At 35.5% G+C, this 20,499-nt stretch overlaps 1 protein-coding gene across 1 annotated transcript in view; it reads right to left on the reverse strand.

The window, feature by feature from the left end:
- Window positions 1-2,317: 2,317 nt before the first annotated feature.
- The window catches only part of jef (major facilitator superfamily domain-containing protein 6 jef), a 33,759-nt gene continuing 15,577 nt past the window's right edge, over window positions 2,318-20,499 (reverse strand). Inside the window, exons 5-8 of the mRNA XM_089236580.1 lie at window positions 5,154-5,315; window positions 4,549-4,863; window positions 4,107-4,303; window positions 2,318-3,907 (exon numbers count right to left, since the gene is read on the reverse strand). Of these exons, the coding sequence (XP_089092706.1) occupies window positions 3,764-3,907; window positions 4,107-4,303; window positions 4,549-4,863; window positions 5,154-5,315 (818 nt within the window). The 3' untranslated portion in view covers window positions 2,318-3,763. The remainder of the gene's footprint in view (window positions 3,908-4,106; window positions 4,304-4,548; window positions 4,864-5,153; window positions 5,316-20,499) is intronic.

Consider the following 20,499-nt stretch of genomic DNA (forward strand, 5'->3'; position numbering starts at 1 on the left):
GCTAAAATTCAGCTCAAGACGCGACTGTTTTATATTAGCACGTGCATACATATAAACGAAAATGTTCATGTAGTCGAATTCGGATTTCGGGAAATAATTCGAGAATAATGAACTTCGGGTAGTCCCAAAAAATTTTGATACTTCACTTTCTTTTTCTATTTTTGACTTTCAACCAACTGTATAGTTGCAATTTTTAAATAATGCGAGTAGCGTTTTGCAGTTGGACACTCTCAAAATTAATTTGCAAACGATGAAACCACCAGAAAAAAACGTCCGAATCTATCTTCAGAATGGCAAATGTGCGCTAAAAGTGGTTTGAAGGTTAGATTCTTTTGAGAACACAACCTCAATCCTTTCTTCCTAATGAGGTTTTTTGCCAATAAAATAAGATTTAGCAGAGAGAATAAAAAAAACCAGTAAAGAGGTTTTTACAGTACCGAAAAATGGGGCCATAACTGGGGAAACAGGCGGGTATGATGCCCCGGGCCAGAGAGGGCGCTAATTTTGCCCTCTTCAACCTCTCTTTCAACATTACAAAGGGCGCCAAAATGCATGCTTGTCCCGGCTGAACAAGCATCTAGTTGCGACCTTGCCTAAAAACAGCGCTATTAGAATGTCTTCCAAGGAAAGAAAGAAGACATTATCAGTCTCAGAAAAACAAATTTACGGATAAGAAGATTTAGATGAGATGACAAAGAAATTCATTACAGTTCCGTGTTTGAAAATCGGTCGAAAATTCGTTACAGGCGCACGCACTTTGCTGAAATCGGTGTTTGCCATAAGCAATTGAAATAGCATAGATCAGTGTTTCTCAACCGCTGGGTAGCGGCTCACTTTTGGGCCCTGACATGTCAATGCAGGACGTGAGTAATTTTTTTCTCAGGGCCGTCACTGGGATATGTGTCGCCCGGTGCCAAACATGATTTTGCCATTCCACAACTTCAAATTCCGATAATTTTATAAGGGTTTTCTTCGTAAGACTGCCGCCGACTAAATTTTGGCGAACAGGGCACAGATGCTCTCTCTGTCCCCCCCTAGTTCTAGCCCTGGTTCAACTGTATAATTTATAAGTTGGAAAAATAATTCTTTCATTGCTTTCAGGCATTGATTGTAATCATTGATATAGGCTGGGTTGAAAAAAATGGGGAATTTTTATAAAAATAGTCTGGATTGCCCAAATTATATGGTGTTTATTTGGGAATGTCCAGCGAAATACGAGTGATATGGTTATATACCCAGTTCAATAGTATTACAGTGGAACTTTCCATAACAGACACTCCCTTAACGGAAACTTTTTTGCGTGTGAATTATGATGAAAATGACCTCAACGTATTTATTAATGGACACTCCTCATTAGCGGACAAAATTTTCGGTTCCATGGGTGTCCGTTATTGAGAGGTTCTATACTATGGGGAAAAAAACAAACAGCTTGTACCATAATTGTGCAGTCATCCTTAAATAGAATATAGTTAGTAAGGTACCGATAGCGTAGCTGGTTAAGGTACGAGATTGGCACCGTGAACTTCATCGAATCCGGGCTCAACCGCAACGATTCCTTATCTTTAGGAGATGCTGGTTCAACCTTCCCCTAAGGAAGACATTTTTCAACCGAAATACCTCGATATGAAAATACTTCCACTTTTAGAACATAAATCATCTCCCTCTAATAAAAATGATACGCCTCGGAAAATTCTCAGAAAGTTTTCGTCTAGATCAGCTTCCCTGATGGAATGGTCCAGGGGGCGGTACGGAAGCAACGGAAATAACATAGAATCCAATGGGTTGACTAGCATTTGGGGCGATGAGGGGAAAAAATTTCTGGGGTGGGGGTGGCGATAGAACAAAAAGTGTGGGAATGGAAATAACGATCAATAAATATACGTCAATTTTGAGATGTATTAAGAGTTGCCAAAACGTCTTTTATGACGTCAGGTTTTTACTTGGGTTCTTTCCCTACCAAATAGCATTTTTTTTAAAAATGAAATGAGCAGAAAAAAAGTGTTTTTTTTTAAATGAAAAATTTCACGAAGGTTCAAATTTTAATTGAAGTAGCCGGCCACTTCACGGAGGGCCCACACTTCGTCCTCTCACACACATAGTCCTTGAAGTCGGGGCTGAACTCCTTCCAGGTTAAAAAAAAAAAAAAAAAAAATATCTAAAGCGAGAAAAGCAACCTTCCCTCCCACATTTGGGCGTACATGGTCTGAAAGGGTTGCGGCGTTCATTACGATTGATTGTCCATTTCCAATTTTTCTTGAAAAACAACATGATATTATAAAAATGAAAAGCTAATTTATTTACAGACAGGCAAACACAATAAAGATTTCAATCATTTTTATTACATTAAAACGACATTATTTTCCGTCTTTACATCAAAGAAATGGTCACACCTTCTCATATACTCTCTGGGAATTCTAACATAAACAGGGAATATTATCACCAATTTCTTTTTTTTGAAAGCTCTCAGGGTTGGGATGCCATTTACTCATAACCGTAAGCCTCAGGAACCAAACATATACCGTACGTATTTTCATAACAGGAGGACCACAAAAAAAAGAAAAAAAAAGAATGCTGAACATTAGAGGTTGTCTATGTTGTAATATATCACATCTTCTTCCAACATATGTACAGTATATATATATATAGTCACAAAACTATTTTATTTCCGAAACTGCCATTTCCACTAAAAGTTTATTCATCTTGAACACAATGAACGAAGCCAAATAAGTAATTGAAACAAGATTCAGCACCCGCTCCTCCCTTAGATGTTTCACATTAATTTTTCAACCACTTAATTATATGTATATAACGTATGATAAAACTAAATATTTTTCCAGATACCTAATACTGATTTTCATCCGCTTTTATAATCAAATATATTTATTTCGTGTTAAACTAAATTTTTTTCATAAAATATTCTATCTAGTTTGAGGAGAGGAAATTTTAAATCGAAGTGTTTAATAATGTTCACTGTCATTCCCCATCTGTTATTTTATATTTATCAATTTCTTTGTGTTCGACTCATTTAGTCTTAGAAAAAAAACAGCTTATATTTTCCACTGACATTAGGCGATGATTCCGAAATTTCTTTAATTTGTAGGTTGATTTTCCGGAAAAAGCAACCTCCTGAAAATATGCAACAAATGCTAGGCAGTCTTTGTACAGTGAGAGGAAGAGATACACGCAGTCATGGAAGCGTTTGACATCTAAAGCTTCGAGTAAAACTTCTCTTATCTCTGCGTATTCATTTTTTAATGTTCAATATTTTACGAGGATTCAACGAAATAGGTTCGAACAAAATTATGAATGCGAAAAAAGAACGTAATTATTGAATACTGAAATCACCACCCAAGTTTACAAATATCTCGAACATTTTCAAGCACGTCGGTGATTTAATTGCGTATATGGATTTTTTTTTAAGCAATCGATAACGTACATATTCCGGCTCCTTTTCAATGAACATAGTAATATACAATATATTTTTGGTTTTTAATTGTCAGAATCACAATGTATATATATATATTATACTCGACATTAAAGCTAACTACATTTCTGTTTTTCCTCTTTTTGCTGCTTTTGGAGCTATCGGGACTGAAATGTTTTAGTTTTACACTAGGTAAGTACACAAGTTGAACGTTGGAATTTTGCGAAGACTGTTCTTTTTTTTTCTTAATCAATGGAACGATATTCTAAATTTTTTTTTCTCTTCGTTTTTTAATCGTATGCGTTTGATGCATCGTACGCAAATGTTCATTTATTGCATTCACCAGTCGTATTGACTGTCACTTTCATTTTCAGGTTGCTGGATGAACGGCTTAGTCTCTGGAGCTGGTCCGACGAGTAAATCACTTTTGGAAAATTGGCTGTCGTTTCCACTCGCTACTAAGGCTTGTACTTCGTCGTAAGCCTGAAAAAAATAACGGGGTGCACTTAAAAATAATAGCAAGATAGTATTCGGGCGAACTTTGAAAAAAATTCAAAGCAGAGACAGAGAAATGATAAATTGATTTTTTGAAAGGAGTTTTATTGCTGATGAGCAAATAGAAAAAAATTGAATCACGAAAAGTAGATTAATATGACATAGGTTCAATTCATCATTCACCTACTTTGAAATCGCGTCGAATAAACTCGTATTGAAACACCGCTTCTGGACTAGTAGCTTGAGCCAATATACCTTTTGGATTAAACGCTGCTGCTAGTGCTCTTCGGGTCAGTGCAATTGAGCCACTGTTCTGTGGGATCGTAGTATTCATATTGAAATCTTTTGTATAGTTTGTACCACCGACATTTCCAACATAGTTGCCTAAAAAATTAAAGTAAAGAAAAAATGTAACACTTTTTTAAACCGGACTGATTAAAATTGAAAACTATTTTTAAACCTCGACATGTTTTGTCTTTTGTCCAAAATCTCTTTTACAGCTATCAATTAGTTTTAAATAGCACACGTAACGATGACTTTTGCAAATTTTATAAACGCTGTTGCGTGTGGGTGCATCAAGATCAACCTGTGGGATATCAAGATATAAAAATGTTCTGCTATATCCTCACCTCCAGCATTGGGTATATCTAGGAAGCCACCGCTAGTATTAGCTGTGCCATAACCTCCCGTACCTTCGTTATTGTTATTAGCGGTAGAGGATCTCTGCTGGTCTCCGATGTTTTGCTTCGAAAGAGACCTAGCCATCGGATTCGACGGCACACCATGAGGAGCTAAATGAACTGTCTCCTCGACGACAGTGTCAGGCTCTTGATCGTCTTGAAAGGAAGCGAAGCCTTTGTCCGTTCTGTAGTAGTTGATGAAGACGAAGAGGATAAGAACAATCAGGCAGGCGAAACCGTAACCACGAAAAGTAACCTGCGTACCTGGAAACATTCGACAGAAAAAGTAGAAAAAACACTTGGTTTTATGTTATATTATTCAATAAATTACTATTAATATTTTAAAATGAGTATTTAAAAAAAAATTCAAACTCTAGGTTTCGTATTACTGTACACCAACAAAACTTTTGAAATTTTGGTTACAACGGAGTATTTTTTGAAGAATGAATTTCTTTCGACAGTTATCCATCAGTATTTATTAGTCGACCCTGGAAAGGGAAATTTTATGAAACCAATTGTAATTGAAAACGGGGGATTCTTTGAACTTCACTTACCGAAGTAATTGACAAATATACCGCCAATGACGGCACCGCAACCTCTTCCGAGACCATGATGCAAACCTTGAAGGACACCTTGAGCCGATGACCGCAAGTTCGAAGGAGTAGCTTGAGTAATGTACGAGCAGCATGCAGCCCAAACAGCGGCGTGCGTTATGCCTTAAAAGTAGAATAATATGAATCGAAAATAATTGGTTGCTTCGATATAAAAAAATCAACCAAAAAGAGCTAATTATATTAGAGGATCTCTGCTGGTCTCCGATATTTTGCTTCGAAAGAGACCTAGTCATCGGATTCGACGGCACACCATGAGGAGCTAAATGAGCTGTCTCCTCGACGACAGTGTCAGAGCTTATTTTAACTTTTCATCCCGTCCGAAATCATATACTGTATACTCTTTGGGTTTTCCCCACTCATAAGTAATATTAAAAGATGGAGGGGAAAATAGAGAGGATGAAAGGTACATATTTAAAAAAACAAGTCTTTAAAAATGCGGACTTATTTTTTCCTTGTAGTTATTTAGAGCGCTTTACTTGTGATATGCTGACGGACAGGCAAACATTTCCAATCACCAAGGTAACCTCGATAGATATTCAATCAATTCATTTACACGTATCCCCGGACGTTTCTTCTCTTAATTACTGTATACCACGACCTGTATACGTTGTTCGTGAATGAGATCGATAACGGTGAAATTTGGGAACGTTTTCTCGCTCTCACCCTACTACGTGATACAGACTTTCCTCATCGGGAAAATCATAAAACTTGTTCAATTCAATCAACGATTAACGAAATATATCACATCAAAACATATTTAGACTCGATCCGGAACCGATCATATTTGCTCTGATCTGATGAAAGAATTGAATTTGTGATCTGTTATCACACAACGATGAAAAGCTTCGCTGTAGATAAAGAGCTATTATTTTAGTTTTTTTTCTGGGTAGATACCAACATCCACACGATCGTTGTTTGGCTGATTTTGGTTTTCTGTGGTTCAGGGCCATCTTAACAGCATCATTGGCCCCCGGGCCAAGTGATTTTTTTTGAGGCCCTACCTGACCAATTCTCGAAAAATTCAACTACTTCTCATTCTTCCTGAGGTGCCCGGGTGGGCCCATGCGTTAAGACGGCACTGCTGTGGTTTCTAACTTCGATGCACAAATGCGAGCTTCGTTAAAAAGTCTCGATACAGAACGTACTGGACCCCACAACGGTTCAAATATTCAATAATTGCACTCACATTTGAAACACAGGTGACAATGAATGAATGAACGCCAGAACTTTGCCACTGGACTTATCCCGTTGCCGAGATCTCTTCCAGCCCAGCTTCGTGGCAGAGTCCAGAACACTTTATTTTGTGTCAAAAAAAAAAAAAAAAACAAAAAAAAAAAAAACACCATACAACATATTTTCCCCGGATAGTAGTGTCGCAATTAACAAATTTTGGGGTGATTACAGACGAGATGGGGTTGGAGAAAAGTTTCTGGGTTTCGTTAAGACGGATGAATGTGCACACATTAGGTTTTAAAAGCAATTGAGGCCCCCCCCCCATGCCATTTTATCTGTTATCTTACACTTGCCATATTATATACACAGGATACAAAAAAAAAACAACAACGAAATGAGAATCTTATTGTGAAATATAAAATATCCATCGGAACGAGTCATCTCGCTAAACACCTTATTGGTGAGAAAATGGGTTTGATGACTTGCGGACTAGAAGCCAGCATCAGTTTTATTGGGTTGAGTTCACTCCCTCCGGTGGATTTAATGAAAATATACAAAATAGAAATATTGAGGGGGGGGGGAATAATATACAATTAGGGATGACCCGTGGCATCTCGCTTAGCACTTTATTCGGTGAGCAACGTGAATACGACAGTATGAGTACGCACATGTGTTGTGGACATGAAATACATGAAGAACTTGAATAGAGGAAAGAGAAATACACATGTACATATATATATATAACTGCCAGGCCGAGTCGTCTCGCTCTACACCTATTTCGGTGAGCAATGTGGTATTAGTTTAAATGGGGGATTGTCTTTTTTAGTTAAGGATTAGCTTCGGTCTTGTTGTTTTGGTTGACTCGCTCTGGCTGGTTATATTTATTAAAGAAAAAAAATATATAATAAAAACTACATATAAAAAATGGTTATTATGAAACCATTCGTGTCCTCCCGCCTAGCACCCCCGCTAGAACAGTTGAATGGAAGACACTTGTGGTTATTACATTTACATCATTGTTACGGGAATGTCGTAAAAATCTTATTTGGGTCCCGTTAGTACATGCTACATGTTGTACATGTAATGGTTATGTATCAGTAGTGGCAGTCATGTGGATATGAGAGTTGTGTTGTTGCTTTTATCTATTTCTGTTTTTTCCTTATTTTTGCAAAACTTAAATAAAATATTTTATAAATCTGGTGGACAGATTTTTTGTTTTTCGTTGGCATGTCTGACAAAGCTTGTAATCCTTGCTGCTGTGTTTGGACAATTTCGTGCACTTTCCTAGCTGCTGTTCCTTGGTCCCAAATTTGCTGCCATTTCTGGATGGTTGTTTGTTTAAGTTGTCGCTTCAGGAGCGTTAATGGGAACGGGTTATCAAGTTTATTGTCACAGTTGATGGCTAGAGAGTCTGCTCTCTCGTTTCCAAGATTACTTACGTGGACCTTGGTCCAACCTAGGAAAATTTTTCTAAACGCCGCCGTTTAATACACGTACTATTGTGTTTCTATATGTTGGATCTTGAAGTGCTTGAAGTGAGGAGCGGCTATTAGTTATTATTAAAACTCGTTCTTCTGTTCCCGTTGCGTGTTGTGTAGCCGCTAACAATTCTGCCTGAAAGTTACTATTGTTTTTATCTAGCGCCGCTTGCCACATTCTATTATCTGTATTGTACTACACAATAGGCTGCCCCGACGCCTTCATAGGTTTTGGAGTCATCTGTGTATATGTGGGTGTTTGCTAGTTTCATATCGTGGCCGTCAATCGAAATTCTATTGGCGATAGTTGAGCAGGATGGGTGGTGGTGCCAGCCATGTTCCCTTTATTCAAACTTATTGGGGTCAAAGTCTAGAAGTTCTGGTTGAATGTTTTTCTTAAACCTAACTGCGTTTGTGTAGACTGGTTCCATTTGGAGTTTTAGGTGTAGTGGGCAGTTGCCTGTGATCGTCTGGAGTCCAAGCGTGGATGTTGTGTCGTAGGCCCCGGTTATCGTTAAAAGAAATTTCCTCTTTTGCGGTTGCGTTTTTTTGTTGGATGCTTATACCAAGCTGAGGTGCCATGGGCTAAGAATCGCTCGACTACCGTCTTGTAGATGGTGTTCCTAATGGTTTGTGAGATGCCCCTGCTATTTAGTTAGTTTAAAATGGAAGCCAGTAGCTTTTAATTTTCGTTCATTGATGTGTGCTTCCCAGCCGAGGTCTTTTTGGATTGTTACGCCTAAATATTTGAGATTGTTAAAAAAAACGGGTGACAGTGCTAACATCATACACACCACTAGATAGGCACGCACACTATTAGGTACACATACCTCAGGCACAAATCACTTTCCCTATGAAAGGTTGTAAAACGATAGTAATTTGCTCATAATGTCGATAGTGTTATGCTCTTAGAAGTGAAATTTCCTGAGGTTGTTGCGACGATATGGATCAGTAAGAAAGTTCATTAATCCATGCTCTGACTTGAGGCACTGCCGAAATAAAAAAAAGCTGGTACACAGAGAGAAAGAGAGAGCCGTGACAAGGGGTACACATAGCTGCCAACTTTTGAAAATGAAAATTCGGGAGATTTTCGCGTAAACCCGTATTTTATGCTAAAACCACTCCCTAATAAACACAATAGGGATTTTTCCAAATAAAATAGGGATTTTCCAAACATAAAAGTTAAAGCGTAGGGAATAAAATCCCTACTCAAAAACTGAAGTCAAATTAAAATAGGGATTTTACACACATGGAAGTAAAACCCTTGGGAATGTGAAATTCCTACGCAAAAAACAAGTGAAATTGGAGGCCAAAACTTCAATGATGTAAAAATAAATATTGTGTTCAATTAGAAACGCTGTGAACAAACATTCTGCGCGAATGACCCTAACATCATCGGAAGATGAAGGAAAAAAGCGTCAATTTTTGAAGAACACTGACTAAGACACTTGCTTGATTTTTGTTGTTTTTTTTCCATTTCACGAGTGATGATGGCAGTCTTTCCATGACCGATGCTTATGTCCGTAACACAACTTGTACAAAAAGGAAAAGTCGGCCCTCTTCTGGAACGTTTCATCGGAATAAGTATCTTTAAAATTGATGAAATATGTTTTTGTTCATCAGTATTCATGTTTTGTTATATCGCACGTACGTAACTTCAACAAAAGAAATTTTGACCATATACGCGTCACTTTAATCTTCAATTATTATCCAGGACTATTGGCTGCTAAGCCATTTCCCTGCACGATGAGACAAACAACTTTCTTGTTACCATCCACAGAGTAATAATACTATCTTATCTTATTTATATCTTAAGTCTATGTTACCATCAGAGGGTTTGTAAAACTTCCTTAAAAAGGGAATTTCCCCATTTACGACGTGTGACGTCATTTCGAAAGGGGGGGAAAAAAATTCATGCCCCACAAGAAATTCCTTAGGGATTGTTTTCATGAACGGGGATTTTTTTTAACGAAGTAGGGAATTTTTAGGGACAATTAGGGATTTTTGTGAATTTCGTAAAAATTCGGGAGATTTAAGAACTTTTCGGGAGGTCGAGCGATGAAGCTAAAATTCGGGAGATTCCCGAAAAATTCGGGAGACTTGGCAGCTATGGGTACACATATAGAATAGGTATATAAATCAAATGAATTGGGGCCGAAGTCAGAAATTTATTTCAGTATGGGATGAGGACCACACCCCGTGCCCTCCTCACTACAGCCTTGAAATGAATATAGTTAAAAAGAATATAAAATGGTACAAAAACGCTGAAGCTGCCCGCTTGTCCGTTCAAAAATATGCAGAGTGCATAGCAACTCCTTGCACATCACATTACTGGCGATCCTAGAAGCATAATACCAGATTAATTAATTAGAAAAACAAAAAAACTCCGTTTAGGTCTCAGATTCGTCATTCATATTGCAAAGGGTTGTACAGTTATTAAAATAACAGGGGTGGGAAGTGACTAAGTCCATTTTGGAGCAGCAAAATTCAGGATTTGGAGCAGCAAAATATGGGATTCGGAGCAGATATTTATAAATTGGAGCAGTGAAATTAACAAAAATATTTTCGTTAACCCTCAACCCTTTTCAAAATAAAACTGCACTGTCTTTTGTCATCAAACATCTTTTCGTCAGCTTGATTTTTGCTTTTGACACATTGTTTGAAAGAGCGGCTGTCATAAAATTTTTTGCACCCGTCTATTTAAGATGATTTTTGCTTACTGAGGGCACTATTTGCTGCCTTGAACAGCAGCACTTCAAATGAGATAAAATTTTTTTATAATTTTTCAATTTTTTTATACTTGGAAAGAAATTGTTGCAAAATGGGAGAGAATTTCAAAGAAGAATCAACTTGATGTTTGGCGATTCAGCACTCATTATCTGGCGAGATTGGCGATCTGACACTCGCTATTTGGCGATATTGACGATTTAACGCTCGTTATTCGGCAAAGTTTCTAAACTAACATTTGTAATTCGGCGGACAAGGACATGCGCTTTTTACTCCCGGAATGAAATTTTTTTTCACGAAACATCGGAATTTAAAACAATGACAATCGACTACAGTAATTTCTGCTGCTTCCAGTGACGACTTTTTTTTTTTAAACGGAAACACTCGAATTTGCACTTTAAAGCTGAAAGGCATTGCAAACCATCTTCAGTTCCACGATCACGGACAGCATCGGGGTTTCGCGATGGAAAGCCCGATCAGGGGGCGATAGTTTAAGTATAGTGGAATAAAACACGCTCTTCTCGTAAAGAAACGTTTCGTGGCTAGCAGGAACAAAAATTTTTTGGCGTCCTTTCCGAAATTCCGGGCATACTGAAGCAAAATTCGCTATTTGGCGCAGAAAAATGCGAAAATACGCTATTGGAGCAGGATGGCGCAAGATATTAGTTTTGGCGCAGTGCGGCGCAATTGGCGCAGAGTTCCCACCCCTGAAATAAAATACAAAACTAACTTTTTATACAAACGCCCTGTCCTCAAAAACCAAATTTGATGCCAAAAAAAATTTCCACGTTTTAAATGCAATATTCGCTGAGATATTTGAATTCAAAAAATTGAGAAAAGTTCGAAAGAAAAACTAACGATTAACACTTTTCTGTACCTCATTTATGCTGTTCTTTCTCAACTTTTCAACGATTTTTCACATATGCCAGCGAATATTGCACTTAGAAACGTTAAATTTCTTTTGTTGGCCTCAGAAGAGACAGGGCGACAACTTTCTTGTTGGGTTTTTGAGGACAGGGTGTCCGCATTAAAAAAATTTAATTTTTTATTTTAATAACTATACAGCCCCTAAGACATGCAACATGAATGTCGTATCTGAGGTCTAAACGGTATTTGGATACGTTTTCTAATTGGAAGTAAGCGCCAAGATCAAAGGTTCCCCTAATAATTTGCGGTGCGACGAGCTAGTTATGCACCCTGTATATACAGCAAATAAAGATGTAAATAATGCTAGAGAAAAACAAAAACGGAGTAAATATACTGTACATGTGAAACATTTGTTGTTGAACCAATGCAAAGGTCAAAATTCATGGCTGAACCCTATATATATATATATATATATATATATACAGGGTGATTATAAAAAAACTATCCCGACATATGGGCCCCTAACTATCATACCATTCACAGGAACTGAATGAAATTTTGGCATAAGGTATTTTGATGTATGCGCTCAAGAATGATATGGAAAACAACAGTGTCACTCTAACAGTTACGGTTACAGTGAGAAAATTTCGAAAATATCAAATGGCAACACCAAGTTTTTTTGTATTAGAATGCGATCTCCATACTGAAAAACACTAAATAGCGTTGGAATGGCAACTGTAGCATGCCATTTTTATAATCACCCCGTATATATGTATGCATAGTTCGAATAAAAATATAAAAACTGTACAAATGCATAAATAAAAAGTTTTGTATAACGTCTTTTCTTTCATTCTTTCAAACCGAGCACAACTCCGCCCTATCGATACGGGCAATTTATAACCTAGTGGGTTGTGCCGGACGTGTGAGAGCGTATGTAGTGATGTGTCTGTTTTTTTTCAGTGCTGCCATCTATATTTCAGAAGTGAAGTGAGTGGTGTGTGATAATTGAATATTTGTATCTTTGCAGGTCTTTTGCACTACAATAGAGTGGTACTACAATTACTATACAAAGAAAAATACAAGTTTCTAAAAATACAAAAGTGCAATATAATTTCAAAGTACAAAATTGTATTTTTACAAAAGCGTTTTGCGTGTGTATATACGTGGCCCTAACGTATTTATGATGACAGAATTGTGCGTTTTCTGCCATCTACTTTCCACATTGTGATTGAAAAAATGACTGAATATTAATCTTCTTGTAAGTGTAGTGTCGCCTGCTTTCTGCGGGGAGACACAGAATAGGAGACCAGTTTGCATTCGCACCTTGAAGTTGCAAACCCACAGAAAACCAACTGCAGCCGATCATCACAGAGCCGTCTACAGGGATCGAACATTACGCAGGAAGAACGTTACCGAAGATTTTGCGCATTTCTTTTTTTGGGCCAATGTAGAAGATGACCTTGCACTGGATGTATTTTTTTTTTGTCCTTATCTCTCTTTTTTTAAGCATAAATTATTAAACCTTAAGATCTGTCTTCTTGGGAATTTCTTTTATATTCTCATGTACATTTTTGCAGAAGCATAAGGTAGTTTTTGTGCCTTTACCAGTCGAAACATTCAAATTTTTGTTTCTTTTCATGATTATTTTCGTCCTATTTTAATTTATGTATCTGTGTACAACACATATTGAGCGAGGACGATCCTCGGCTGTTTCCACCAAAATATCTGGGTCAGAAGAAGCCAAGAAGAGTGAGAAGGTTAAACTACGATTCTTCTTGTGTGAGCCTATCCTTCCATATCGATCCGTATGTAGTGGCACAAGGAAGGATGAAACAAAACCGATTTCCACTAGAGGGATTTTCCCAGACATAGAGGATAGAACGTACACTCACTGCTGACCTTTGTTTCCGTTTTTTGAGGTTAAAAGTTTTTTCCCCTCACATCTTATTTTATTTCAATACGTCTTAAAAACCTATTCCTTTTTTGATTAACGGAACCGTTTTGTTATTTTTTTAAGGCAGATGCACGAAATTGAGAGACAATAAATGGTTTTCCCTCTTGCCAAGTTTTTTCCCTATTTATTCAAGCAGTTGTTCGTTTACCAAGGATTAAACCATAATCGCGTTTACCTGATCTTGAAAAAATTTGTAGATAACTGTGAACCAAGATGACTTGACTCGATACGATTCTCTAAATGAATTACTCATTACTTAATTTGTATTCCATAACTATGTTGCTCTTTTGTATTCATAGATTTTACAACTTATATCCAGAGACAACTCGAGCTTACCTGCCCGCCCGGGTGCAAAGCCTCATGTGCCACCCCTAAAGATGGCTCTTGAGAGAGGCTGACAGGACTTCACCCAAAGGAATCCTGGAATAACCCTGATTTTTTTAGTACAAAGCCTCACACCATTGTTCACTGAGCAAAATGTGGATGACCATATGTCCCACTTTTAAAGAAACTTTTCGTCCCCTGTTCCAGGATTGTTTTACCGTTCTTAATTAAAGATAACTTAATAGAATAATTAAGGTAATTTAATTCACATTGAAGCACTTATCGATGAGCCATCAGTACTTACACTTATCATGTGAAGCGCGAGTGTATAATGAGGTGAAAAATCGATTTCAAACGCGTTTGTGGCACGTTCTGGTGCTTCAGAGACCAGACAAATGAGAAGCCAATTTTTTGTTTTATTTGACAGTTCTGGGAAAAATTACTGGATGGGGGCATCTCTCTCTCAAAATGCGCACTTGCCTGTTGTGACAAAGTGCATTCTTATTTCTGGTATTATGGTTCCAGTTCATGTCTGTCCCGTCAAGTTTTCTCAACATCTCCATCACCAACGTATAGCTCAAAAGCGTGATGTTATGTGAATTTTTACCATCGGAAATTGTTAAAATTTTAATTTTTGACTAAACTCTAATCAGCCGCCCTTATAACCTGCCACCCGGGTACACCGCAATCCTTGCACGCTCGCTTAAGACACTCCTGCTTATAGCGTTTTTCCTGAATGAAACGGAAGTAATAAATTGATGCCAGAAAGACTGCAATTTGTGTATATATTTTTAGTGAGAATTATTTCAGTTTATTTTGAGATTTTTGGCAAATCCTCTTTCTCTGGTATTGCCGTCATTACAAAAATAAAATAAAAGTAAAGAAAACGGATCAAAACGAAGTTTTAAAACTTTTCGCATTCTTTTTCTTTGCTCCTCACTTAACGATCTGCACATTCCATTTATATTTATTCGAGCATTTCCAAACATATATATTTTTTGCATGATTCGTATAGAAATGAAAATTCCGAAGAGTCAGGGAGAAAAATGAGAGGGGTGAAAAAAGTTTATGAAGTCATTAAATAACAATATTGGTAGGGGAAAAAAGAAGATAGATAGAATATTCTACAAAACACCTGATTCAAAAAAATAAAAAAAAAAATTGACCGATTTTTCCTTTAACCCTTAAATGCTAGTTTCTTTTAGGGCTGATAATTATTTTCATAGTCACTGAAACTTATAGAAAACCTGAAAAACCATTTTAAAATAAAGAGGGCGTACACAGCCTCAAAAATCGCACATAAAATAAACATTAAAGTAATAATACTTTCCAAATATATGACTACTTTCTTTGCGATTCAAACTATAGTAAGAAAAAAAATTCTGATTGCGAAGTTAAAAGTAGAAAAAGAAAGAAATGCAAAAAAAATCCTTTCAACAAATTAGCGAAATCACAGCCACACATGTTCTGCAACAAACAAAGAGTTGTTGTCATTAATCGAGATATAGAATAGAATAGAATTTATTAACACAAACCACATACAAAATGGGGGGGGGGAAACAAAACATATTACAGTGGGATGGGGGGGGGGAAATCAAAAGCAAACATCCATAATAGACCCAAGAGATCTATATATGATCTGTCCAGGGCCAAACCACAAATAATTTTATCGATTGGCAAACACAGGCTATTGAAACACAATACACACAATATCATAAATATACATAAATACTAAATAATAATACACAATATATATACATAAAAGTTGATCAAACAGTAGGCCGCAGTACGAGGTATGGTTATTATTTTCACCAGTAATGTTTCATTTCACAAAATAAAGTACAGTTAAACACATGGCAGATATTGGTGTTTGTTTAGATTGAGTTAACAGGAGTTAATGTAGTCTACAAGCAATTTTTTGAAGCGGTTTATGTTTCTTTCGAATTTTATATCATTACTTAATGTGTTATAAGATCTTGGTGCTAAATATAAAAATTGCTTCTGAATAAGTGTTTTTTTAGGTTTTATGACCTCATATAGATATCCATATTGCCTTGTTTGCATAGGAGTGTGTCGCAATGTGAACCATGTTTGGTTTTTTTGTAGAAACAGTATAACTCGATATAAAGTTTATGTATATCAACTCTATAATCAGAAATGTAATCAATATTTGATGAATAAGAATATTGACTAGATATTACATTGATGGTTTTCCTTAAATTATTTTTTATTAGTTCTAAATTAGATCTATAGTCACCGCCCCAGATACATATACCGTATTGTAAAATAGAGAAAAATAAAGTGTATGGAGAAATTCACTTGAAATTATGTTTTTCAGATGGTAAAATCTTATATTGATATATTTTAGTTTATTACTGATTGTAATAGCGTGGGATTTCCATTTAAGATTTCTATTTAACGTTATTCCCAGATATTTCATTTCATCAACCTCAGAAATCGTGGGGCATACACAATGATGAAAAGGACAGCCTAATTTGTGACACTGCAATTTCAATTGTTCTCTATTATCATTATAAAGTTGAAAGTTGATATATGTAGTTTTATTAAGATTCAGGACTAGTTCATTACTATTCAGCCAAATATTTATTTTATACAGATCTGCTTCTGCATGGTTTTTCAGAATGCTTCTGCATGGTTATGGCTGTGCCATCAGCATAGCTAATTAAATGTTCATTTAGTTGAAGATACTTTAAATCATTAACAAAAATTAAAAACAATATGGGCCCAAGAACTGATCCTCGAGGAACACCCGTGTTAATATATTTATAACCGCTAACCACATTCCAAATTTTCACAGCTTGCATTCTATTTACAAGATAACTTTCTAGCCAATTATACACAGCGCCTCTCAAACCAGCACGATAAATTTTATTCAGAAGAATTTTATGATCAACGCTATCGAAAGCTTTATTTAAATCTAAGAATATGGTCAGTGTTTTATTATCTTCATTTATATTTTTATGGATATTTTCCATTAGTTTTAAAATTGCCATTTCCGTATTTTTATCTGTAGAAAACCAAACTGAGAGTCCGAAAAATACGAATTTGTATTTAGGAAATCCATTACTTTCATTTTAACAACTTTAGACATTATTGGAAGGATTGAAATCGGGCGATAATTATTTAATTCATTTTTGTTTCCATTTTTATAAACAGGGATAACAAAAGCTTTTTTTAGTTTTTAAAAAAAAAAAACACCTTCTGTAAGAGATCTATTGATAAGATATGTAATAAAACGAGCATGATATTTGCAAACAATTTTGAGCATTTTGGCGGAGATACCGTCATATCCAACTGCTTTGTTGTATTTTAATCCAAATATTATTCGTTTTACTGTAGATTCTTCAACGGGAATTATAGCCATAGAATTTTGTGAGTTAGGTATATATTGTTGTACAGGAGGTATGTCAGTATTATGGTAATTACAAACATTTATAAAAACAAGTTAAAATCATCTACAAGGCTATGAGTATCACTATTTGTTGGAATAACAAAATTCTTGGTTTTTTTATTGACAATATAATTTACAATTTTCCACTGTTTTTTGGAATTTGTACCACAGAGGATAAATTTAGTATGATAATAATCTTGTTTAGTTTTTTTTATTTTATAATTCAATATTTTGTCGTAAGTTTTATAGGCTAATTCGTAACAATTATTTGAAGGGTTTTGTTTATGCTTTTTGTACAATTTTTCTTTATAATCAATCATTTTTTAATTCCAGTTGTGATCCATTCGCTTTTGAGTTTTTTACTGTTATTTCTCGATGATTGCTGTTCCCAAAATTTTTTATGTTTCAAAATAGTATCCAGAAAATTCTCATACAAAAAATTTACATCTTGTTCATTATACAAATTTTCATCTAATTTGTAGCTTCTAATACACGTTTCAAATTTGCAATGATCAATTAAATGGTAATTTTTTAAATGTGTTTTATTACTATCCAAGTGTTCAATATTATCAGAAAATTTACATTTTATGATTAATGGCCAGTGATCAGTAATTTTGAGTTCAATTATCGCAGTCATAGCTGCCAACTATTGAAAATGAAAATTCGGGAGATTTTCGCGCGAACCCGTATTTTATGCTAAAACCACTCCCTCATATATACAAAAGAGATTTTTCCAAATAAAATAGGGATTTCCAGCACATAAAAGTTAAAGAATAGGGAATAAAATCCCTACGCAGAAACAAGTGAAATTGAAGACCAAACTTCAAAATGGTGATCTAAAAAAATAAATATTGTGTTCAATTAGAAACGCTGTGAACAAACATTCTGCACGAATGACCCCAAAATCATCGGAAGATGAAGGGGGGAAAAAAGCGTCAATTTTTGAAGAACACTGACGTTTTGTGACACTTGCTTGATGTTTTTTTTTTTTTCATTTCACATGAGTGATGATGGCAGTCTTTCCATGACCGATGTTTATGTCCGTAACACAACTTGTACAAAAAGGAATAGTCGGCTCTTTTCTGGAACGTTTGATGAAAGAAAATTCAAAAATCAGAGGGTTTGTAAAATAGGGAATTTCCCCATTTACGACGTTTGACGTCATTTCGAAAGGAGAAAAAAAGAGGCTTCATGCCCCACAAGAAATTCCTTAGGGATTGTATTCATAAGCGGGGACTTCTTTAAATGAAGTACAGAACTTTTAGGGACAATTAGGGATTTTTTTTGTGATTTTCGTAAAAATTCGGGAGATTTAGGAACTTTTCGGGAGGTCGAGGGATGAACCTAAAATTCGGGAGATTCCCGGAAAATTCGGGAGACTTGGCAGCTATGCGCAGTACTAAAATTCCAATCAGATTTACAATTTCTGACAAAAACATGATCAAGACAAGTATATAAGCGAGTGGGTTTATCTATATGTGACCTGAAAATCCATATTCAGCCTGTGTATTCATCTGATTCATTATTTATCTTCAGTATGTCTATATTTATATCACCTACGTATATGACATTTTTATATTTCATAGTATTTACGATTGATCGAAATTCATTAAAAAATTCAAAGACAGTAAAATCAAAAGATCGGTATAAAAGAATTACACAAACATCAAAATGATCATGATGTAAATATAATGCTTCTGCAGTAATCATATTAATTTGTAATTTTCGAAATGCACTCAAATGGTCCTTTATGAATGCTATAACACCTCCCGATCTATTTCGGGAACGACATTGGTAAAAGCTATAGTAACCGGGGATATTATAAAGGTCTATTTCATTATTTTTTACCCAAATTTCTGATAATAATATCAGGTCAAACGAAAGGGCCAATCTATTTAAATATACTAATAATTGATCAAAATTTTCTCGCATACTTCTTATGTTTAAATGAAATATGTTCAGATTACCTGCAGGTTCCATGAATTGCGATATCGCAGAGAGTTAAGGTAAGGGTACGTCCATAGTGAACCGCTTCTCGCTTCATCGCGGCTGAAAAAAGATCGCGAAAAGTCATTGGGGCGGCCATAGTGCGCCCGCCTACCTGCTTTTACCCTCTTTAACCGGAATGAATTATTATTTCTTTTTCTCGCTTGACCGGCTCACCGCTTGCAGTTTAAAACGGATACTTTCCTCTAAAACTTGAGTAGTTCGTTTTATAGTGGAATAGTAAATCGACGGAGTTTTTGTAACGACAATTATTGTTATTACTAATTATTGATTAATTATGACATAATAAAAACGAAATCATTAAGTAATTAAGGAAAATTTAAAATTACACTAAATCCAATTGGAGTTTTTGTGACGATTAATTATTGTTAATACTAATCGTTAACTAGTTATGGCATAATATAAGCGAAATCGGTTATTAATTAAGGATCATTAATGGTCATACTGAATCCAACGGAGTTTTTATGACGAATAATTATTAATACTAATCGTTAACTTGATATAACATAATAAAAGCGATATCGTTGATTAATCATTAATTAAGGTTAATTAACGATTATACTGAATCCAACGGAGTTTTTGTGATGGATACTTGTTGCTAATACTAATCGTTAATTAGTTATGACATAATAATAAGCAAAATAGTTAATTAATCGTTAATTAATTAAGGATCATTAATGATCATACTAAATCCAACGGAGTTTTCATGACGCCTAATTATTGTTAATACTAATCGTTAATTACTTATAGTTGACATAATAAAAACGATATCGTTAATTAATCAAAATACCGTTAGATTTCGTTTTATCGTTAATTAACGAATTAATTAACTAATTTTCGATTAGAAAAACTAAAATTAATCGTTACAAAATTCCGTTTGATTTAGTTTTGGCGATAATAGTTAATTAACTATTATAATAATAATCATGATCGATAATTAGTTAATTAACTAATTAACGATAAACTAAATCAAACGGAATTTTGTAACAATTAATTTTCGGTTTTCTAATCGAAAATTTATAGTGGCACTAAAAGCGAAATCGCTGATTTATTATCAATTAATTAATTAACTATAATTAGCGATTACACTAAACCCATTGCAGCTTCAAGGCGAGTCCTATTCATTTCATGTACATTCGTCATTCTTTCATATTTAAATTTTATGATAAATATTTTTTGTTGTCAACAAAAACACACACAATAGATCCCCACGTGATAGCTCCATGATGCCAACTGCTCGTGCAGGCAGACGCTCCCGCGAGCGGTGCACTATAACCACCACCGGCTAGAATCGCGCGGGATCATCTCGCCTTCTACAACTGCCGCGGTTTAAGCAATAAATCG

The sequence above is a fragment of the Pholcus phalangioides genome, unplaced genomic scaffold (assembly GCF_987345545.1).
Source record: "Pholcus phalangioides strain wild (caught in Gottingen) unplaced genomic scaffold, Ppha-v1.0 ptg000009l_1, whole genome shotgun sequence".
In the NCBI taxonomy this organism is placed as follows: Eukaryota; Metazoa; Arthropoda; class Arachnida; order Araneae; family Pholcidae; genus Pholcus; species Pholcus phalangioides.